At 44.5% G+C, this 8,148-nt stretch overlaps 1 protein-coding gene across 3 annotated transcripts in view; it reads left to right on the top strand.

The window, feature by feature from the left end:
• Positions 1-3,972, top strand: part of LOC142879660 (dnaJ homolog subfamily A member 3, mitochondrial-like) — a 7,231-nt gene extending 3,259 nt beyond the window's left edge. Inside the window, exons 6-11 of one of the 3 annotated variants that reach the window (XM_076013062.1) lie at positions 242-389; positions 1,396-1,460; positions 1,546-1,674; positions 2,426-2,541; positions 2,826-2,920; positions 3,560-3,972. In XM_076013062.1, the coding sequence (XP_075869177.1) occupies positions 242-389; positions 1,396-1,460; positions 1,546-1,674; positions 2,426-2,541; positions 2,826-2,920; positions 3,560-3,711 (705 nt within the window). In that variant the 3' untranslated portion in view covers positions 3,712-3,972. Of the gene's footprint in view, positions 1-241; positions 390-1,395; positions 1,461-1,545; positions 1,675-2,425; positions 2,542-2,825; positions 2,921-3,544 lie in introns of all 3 variants that reach the window. The other 2 variants (XM_076013053.1, XM_076013045.1) reach the window with 2 other exon arrangements.
• Positions 3,973-8,148: the final 4,176 nt, after the last annotated feature.

The raw sequence follows: 8,148 nt of genomic DNA, 5'->3' as shown, positions 1-8,148 counted from the left end.
CAGTTTTTTAGTTTGAAATTTCAATTTTGAATGTGTGCAATATGACGTCATTTATTGTATAGTATTGAGCTTTGCTTGTTCCATATTCAGTGTTTAAGCAAAACTTGTTTTGGTCCATATGAGCAGGGTTTCGCTGTTCTATCTGGAGGGAGAATTCCTTTCAATAAATGAAATTAAATTTTCAAGTCTTAAATCGTTTTTTACGCGTTAGAAAACGACCGTCTGTGTTTCCTCGCCACAGGAGTCCATCAACACGGGTCCCTTCCTGATGAAAAGCACATGTCGCCGTTGCGGTGGGAGGGGCTCCATCATCAGCTCGCCCTGTGCACTGTGCCGAGGAACTGGCCAGAACAAAAAGAGGCAGACGGTCGCGGTGCCGGTACCTGCTGGTGGGTTTTTCCATTCTACGACCTTTGTGGTAGCAAACAGTCTTTCAATCAAGTTCATTTCCATCCAGCTCAGTCTGTAGAGCACCGCACCATCATCATGTTCCTCACAGCCTGATTGTGTGGAGAAGGTTCTGACTGGGCTTCACCAACCTTCTAGAACCATGAGAGCTACTCTCTGGCTGCTGGGTCGGACCAGTCTGCTACACTCTCCTGAAATAACACACATTCTCATTTAGTTCTTTTTAATGATCTATGTGAAGACTCTCATCACCATTGATCAAAGGGGAGGAGCTCCATGGACCACAACAGCAAAGAAGCGACTGACTTGCATTGTCCCCCTGTTAGAAATCATTCAACATGATGATGATGATTATTATTATTATTATTATTTTCTGTCTATACTTACAGATATTTTATTTTTTGTCTATTTCTTCAGTTAATAGAATTCTTGACCTTTTGCACTGTAGCCTTTTCTTCTTCTTCTTCTTCTTCCTCCTCTTCTTCTTCCTCCTCTTCCTCTTCTTCTTCCATCATCCTCTTCTTCTTCCTCCTCTTCCTCTTCTTCTATCATCATTTTCTTCTTCTTCTTCCTCCTCCACCTCCTCTTCCTCTTCTTCTTCTTCTATCATCATTTTCTTCTTCTTCTTCCTCCTCCACCTCTTCCTCCTCTTCTTCTTCTTCTATCATCATCTTCTTCTTCCTCCTCTTCGTCTTCTTCATCTTCCTCCTCTTCCTCATCTTCTTCTTCTATCATCATCTTCTTCTTCTTCCTCGTCTTCTTCGTCTTCCTCCTCCTCCTCCTCCTCCTCTTCTTCTTCTTCTTCTTCTATCATCTTCTTCTTCTTCTATCATCATCTTCTTCTTCTTCTTCTTGCGACCACACAGTCCGAATTAAAACACATGAAGAAGACAGAGGTCTTTTTTTTCTAGCATGAAAACCCAGTCCTTGTCAGTTACGACTGCCTGCAAAGCCGATGATTTTTTATTTTTCTTAATTTTCCCAAAGGAATTGACAATGGCCAAACAGTCCGGATGGCCGTGGGAAGCAGAGAAATCCTCATCACCTTCAGGGTGAGCGTTGTTCCCGCTCAACCGCTGTTTACTGTTGAAATCTCTGTGGTGATCTTTGCTGTTTGACTCCGCCTCCACTGTGCAGGTGCAGGAAAGCCCAGTTTTCCGGCGGAACGGAATAGACATTCACTCGGATGTGTTCATCTCCGTGGCTCAAGCCGTCCTGGGGGGCTCAGTCACAGCACAGGGTCTCAGCGAGACCCTCACCTTTGCAGTAAGCGTCCATTCGGGCAGCAGATGTCTGTTTAAAGCCAGGACTTCATTTCCCATGAGCACTATTCTGTCTTCTCACACTCAGCTTTTCACCCACACTCGTCCATGTATTGCTTACATGATGTCTGAGGCTCTCAGATTTTTCGACAGTTTTGGTTATATATAGCAGCGGAAGTTCTGGATGTTTTCTAAAGCCGCTTCCACGCAGACGCCGACTAAAGGTGCTGAAAAAGCAACCAGTGCAACGTCATTGCAAGAAACTAAATTGCCTTGTCGTAATTGGATCATATTTTGGATCAAAGAAAGCAGAACGCAGTGGCTTTGAACGGCGGGGGGTGGGGGGTGCAATACCTCGCCAGTCCTGTGGGAGTGCCCTTCTTCTTAGTGCGCTAAGACTGCTAAAAAAAACTTCAATTTGACGCAAATTGTTTACTAATTTCTTTTTTTTTTAATTGACATGACACTGCGTCAATTTTGACAGACATTGCAATTGTTTAAAAAAAAATAATAATTCAATTAAATATTGACAAAATTTTCTTTTAAATTGAATTCAGCCTGTAGTCCCCAGCCGCCTCAGTCCTGTTCATACAGGGCAGAACTGAGGCGCTTGAAAGATGCATGACGGCTGCCTTACAGTCTGTGTGACCAGGTCTTTCTATAGCGGTGGATGACAGTTTGATATTTAATAACCACATCTTTAATAAGCATTTTGCTCTCTGCTTATGTTGTAACGCTTGCTGTTGCTGTTTCAGATTCCCTCGAGCTGTCAGTCGGATCAGGTGATCCGACTCCAAGGGAAGGGCATTCGCAAGATGAACAGCCGCGCCTCTGGAGATCACTATGTTCATATCAAGATCAGAGTGCCAAAGTAAGCTCGCCACACACCTGGGATAGAATTCTCGGTCAGACCATCGAGGAGGTCCGGAATCGATTTTTGTATCTCATTTTTTTTGTCAATAAAAAATGTTGGTGCGTTGTCTGAATAAATGACGACAAGATTACAACGTCATCAATTGGAAGGTAACCATTAGAAAAAAATGTATGTTTTAAAATATGTCGACTCAGCTGCAGCCTTATTGGCTGCTTTCACAAGCACCTCCCCCAGAGGCTTTGATGATGCCAGAACTCTGTTTGTTCTCTTTGTTCCTGCAGGAAGTTGACCCGCAGGCAGCGCTCTCTGCTACTGGACTACGCCGAGGACGAGACGGACGTCCACGGCACTGTGAACGGTGTGAAACCCTCTGAAGGTCAGACGCCTCAATCCACCCTTAAATCAAAGGAGCTTGACCATTGCCTGCTTTTCACTGCAGGAAGTCCCTGCAAACAGCGTCTGAAACGCTGCGTCCCATTTAGGGCTGTCCCGATCCGATATTGATGTCGGATATCGGTCCGATATCAGCCAATAAAGGAATATCGGATTATATCGGACGTCATCTTAAGTCTCCGATATTAACACTCCGATAGAAAGCTGTCCATTCTACTCCGGCGCTTCTGCCCTATGCAAATAGGTGACTGCGGTTCATACTCCCAACACAGCGGTAGGTGGCGGTAATACACCTGTTGCGCTCGCCAAAGAAGAGTGCTCGGCTCCAGCATGTAGAGCTCACGTGACCTCAACAGTAACATGTCTATGTGCTCTAGGAAGAAATAATGTCGGCCGTGTGGCAGTACTTTTAGAATAAATAATGAAAGTATGTTTCATTTGTAGCATGCCGATATCGGATTGATATCGGTATCGGCCGATATTCAAGGTTGAAATATCGGTATTGTATCGGAAGTGAAAGTATAGTATCGGGACAGCCCTAGTCCCATTCGCTGTACATCGTCGCAGCGTTCATCATAAAGCCTATTGCAATCTCATTGTCATGCAGGAGGTGGAGAAGGAGGAGAAGGAGGAGAAGGAGGAGGAGGAGGAAGCACTTCAGGTCCCAAATCACACAGCCGTGCAGAAGATGAGGAGCAGAGGCAGCAGCAGCAGCAGCAGCAGCAGGAGGAGGAAGGAGGCTTTTTCTCCAAGCTGAAGAAGTGGTTCACCTGACACCTGGCAGCAGGAGGGCTCTGCCAAAGGAAAAGGACAAATCTCAATAAACTGTTGAAGCATTTCAGATTGGTTCCATCACAACTGAAAACAAGGTCAAATGTTGAAGCTGTATTTATTACTGGGGCTGTGGCCAGGCTGTTTCTGCCACAACTCTTCCCAACCTGAGCAAGCCTTGTGAGTTTCAGGGTCTGTCACTCTGGATGACTGACTTGATCACAGTGGACTTCACCCCAACACTATTAAAGACGATGATGTCTCAACTCTCTACTCTACTATTCTTTACTGCTACAATAGCATTTGTGTGTCGAATGTGTTTTAGTTGAAAGAGGCACCAATCCACGTCCAGTTATTTGGATTAGATTAGATTAGATTGGATAAAACTTTATTGATCCCAAAGGAAATTCAGGCGGTCAGCTGCATCACATTCATTCCAACAATAAAAAGCAGACAGCGGAAAAAAAAAAATCCTGACAATTTGGTTTGAAAGATTGGTCATTCAGAGCAACTTTCACCCTTGACCCACAGTTCACCGTCAACAAGGAGAAGAAAACTAATCAGTATAATAATGACATATTGCACATCAAGCACAGCTGTCTGAGAGATGTTTTGTTGGCAACTCTGGAAGGCTGTGATGGCTGAGAACCTTGATTTTATTCTATTTTATTCTATTTTATTTTGAAAATCAAAAGAGAGAAAAAAAAGAAAAAAAATACAGCAATTTACAAGAAAAACAGCAACAATACAAACATGTTCAAAAAGGAGTGCGAAGAAGTTAAAACTTATTAAATCCCGCCCCTTTTCCCCACACCCAGGTGTCCCACAACACAACATTCCTCCTCCTGCAAGAGGAATAAAATAAAAAATACTACATCTACTAATGATATACAAAAATTAATAATCATAAATAACAATAACCTCAACCGTTCATAATGTAAATAATAATAGACATAATTCATCTGTATTGTATACAAATGTTTACCTACATTTCTGGAAAATAAATCAACAATATAGCTTATCTATGAACAAAACAAAAAGAGAAGTAAGAACACCTTCACTGCCGTGTGAACGTGTGTTGCCGGAGCAGAAGCTCCTCCCTCTGGAACCCCCACCCAGCACCAGACTCGGGCTCCAAGGTTGCCAAACCCCACAAATGCTTGCTTAGCACCTGGACAATGTAATTAGTGCCTCGCGTGTGTTTTTGTGTGTTTTCCTTTATGGGCACACATTCCGACCACACACAGAGTGTAATTACCCGTCAGACTACATATATATTGGTAATACAAGAGCACTCGGCATGTCCAATTACCCCCCCTCCCTCTTTGTCCTGTCCTGGGAGACTATTCCCACTCTCTGGCCAGTGGAAGATTCCATTATGGCTCCTCATGATGCCGACTGGCCGTTCCCAGTTACTCCTGGCAACCGGGCTTGTCACTCACAGATGAGTGGTGGATGAAAGTCATTATTGGTTTGTGCAGTCGAGGGTCGACATGGCTTCTCTGCATGTACGGCCCGACAAAGTCAAATCCAGTTCCCCCGCCGGTTGCCTTCGCAAACATTAATTGCCTTTTGGCTTCTGCAGGCCCGTCTGGGTCAAACTGCGTCACGTCTTGTTTTGTTCGCCCGCTCAGATTCAGAAAAACCTTTATTCATCCACGATGGGCAAATTGTCTCCCACACAGCAAGTTTTTTTTTTTTTTTTTTTTTTTTTGTCTCGGTTCAGGCTTTTATAAATGTGTTATTTTCTAATGAACCAAAAACTTGCAACATATTCATTTTAAAACAAAATTCAGGTTACTTTCTTTTCACCAACCCACAAAAGAGGCTGTACACTACTACTACTACTACTACTACTACTACTGCCACTACTACCATCATAATATAACAATTAATACTAGAAATATAGCACTAATAATAATAATAATGATAATAATAATTAAATATCTAGTGTGTAAAATTGGAAAACATTTCACACCATGAAAATAAGGAAAAGTCGTGACATCAAGTTGTAAAAGTTTTCAATGGCGGAGCCCGACCTTCCCCTCCCCCTCCAAAAAGACAACAGACAGAGGGGCAAGCAGGCCACGTTGCTGCTCCATGGCGACGAGGTGCAACCTCCCTAAAGACCAGCAGGGGCGCCTGACCAGCTGCATGTCCTTCACGGTGGTTCAGTGTGACTCTGCCTCCGCTACAAACCTCTGCGTTGGGTCGAGGTGTGAGGAACCAGGCACGGACAACTGCTGGTCCGCTCGCCGGCCGGATTCATTTTCACTTTGCCGTCTCCACCATGCACACCTTTAAAAGAAACAAGCTGCACCAGAAAGAGTCTCCTTGCTGTCATAGCTTAGCTTAAACCTGGCAACCTAGCCAGCAAACATAAAAGTGCTATGACTAAAAAAAAAAAAAAAAAGGGACATACCCACTAGAACGAGCGGTATGCTAATAAAACATAACATGCGTGACCCACACAAAGTGCTGTTTGTGAGCGAACAAGACGGCTCCCATTGGTTTCAGTGGGAGGTGCTCACCCAGCAGCGCAGACTCCAAAAAACGTCATTAATGGGCCCGTAGAGCAGAGCAAGATCAGTACCGACACTTCCCATTATGCCTCTGTAGCTCACATCATCTATTTGGCCAATCAGAAGGATCCTGGAGAAGGTCACTTACAGACTTGTCGGGGCGCAGCCAATCAGAACAAGCTGACCATAAGTGAAAAATCTACAATGGAACGATTTGCTATGAATCGAGTTTCAGGTCACAGTCGTCCTGTCAGCCGTTTTAAAGGCTTTTATTTTGGTATTACGGTCTATGGGAAAAATCCTTTTTGGGCCCACAGGCATTTTTTTTTGCTGCAGTACCTCGAGTGGCCACTGGGGAAATATCAGCCCGCCGCCATTTTGCCAGTCGGGTCTCCAGTTCTTATAATACGTTCTCGGGCTGCAGCCGAGAGAGGAAAACACCACACAACCAAACTGCATTTTAGCGACTTGTGCTATTTTTAGAACCGGCCTGCGGGTGACTCATGCGGTCCTTGGGGGGCGGGGGGGCGGGGACAACCTGGGATTGGTGACCCCTGACATCCGTCATGGCCTTTGATTTAGTCATCGCTCAGTCTGATAAACATCAAACTTCATGTGTCAGCAAAGTTCAGGAGGATCCGTGTGTGGGAGCGTCCATCCAGTGGGATGCTGTCTGGATTCCTGAGCTGTGATGTCACACTGGTGGTGTTGGGGAGGTGTTCCTTTAGGTTGGAGTAAGTAGGACATGAGTGGAGGCCTGGAGGTGAAACGTGCAGTCCGCCACTGTTAAAGACATCAAACATGAAGCTGTAGCTGTAGGATTTATCACTGCTGAATGAAGCCAAAGTTGTGCTGTTGGCTCAGGAACGCAACCCAACCCACTCTAATTATTCCCATACTTCAGGTGGTGGGGTTATGGATTTTTTTTCTTTTTTCTTGGAAAAAAAAAAAAAAAAAAAAAACAACTCCTGTTTTCGTTACCAAGGTTTTAGGGGGGTGGGGTCTGGGGGTGGGGGGGGAGAAATGGAAAATGATCATCTGGCTGATACTGGCTAGGAAAACCTGACTAAAGCTGGGAAGATACGCTGGGAATAAAACGGCAAAAATGAGTCTTTGGTTCAGCTTGAGCGAAGATCCATTTGAGAGAGCTGCTGGGGGAAAATGGAACAGGCTCAAGATGAACCCCTGGGTGGCCGTGAGTGGAAAGAAACAACAGGAAACTTCCCAGTGATCTCTCACACACCCCCGTTCTGCTAGCTGCTAGTAGCACAGTTAGCGCTGTCACATGACAGGATTGCATTGCCGGGCTCGGTGTGTGCCAGTTGGTCCACATCCAGCATGTGGACCTTCACACCTTCACCCCACCACCCACAGAGGTGGAGAGGTGCTGCACCACCACCACCCTCAGCAGGAGGAGCGCTGGTCTGGTCTCAACCCACACAGTGTGACTGGTTTGTCTGGGCTGTTCACACAGGAGCTTGAACAAACCTCTGTGTTGGGTTTAAGCTTAAAGTCGGACTCGATCTTCCACTTTCATCACAGCTGTTTAGAGTTGCGTCCATGACCTCTGACAGTTTGTTCTCTCTGAGTCATGTGCATGCATCACAACTATATAAAGCCCACATCATCATTATTATTATTATTAATGATAATAATAATAATAATAATATTATTGTTATTATGTAATTTTTTTCTTCCCAGTATTTTTCTTTATAAAGAAAGGCAGGTTTTTTTAATTTATTTTTTTTAATAAAGCAGTGTATTCCATACACAAAGCAACTCAATGTCCTTTCCATGAATTAAAGTTCCAACATTTTCAAAAGCATTTAAAGTTGTGGCAGCCAGTCTGGTGTCGCCCTTGAATCTGTCTTCTATCTTTCCTTCAATACACCAAGAAGTGACCCCACATGACCTCCGG

Source organism: Nelusetta ayraudi, unplaced genomic scaffold (assembly GCF_046127955.1).
Source record: "Nelusetta ayraudi isolate G7.1 ecotype Tasmania unplaced genomic scaffold, CSIRO-AGI_Nayr_v1 ptg000006l, whole genome shotgun sequence".
NCBI classification, from domain to species: Eukaryota; Metazoa; Chordata; class Actinopteri; order Tetraodontiformes; family Monacanthidae; genus Nelusetta; species Nelusetta ayraudi.
Note: the sequence above shows the minus strand (reverse complement) of the source record. Positions and strands in the feature narration are given on the sequence as shown.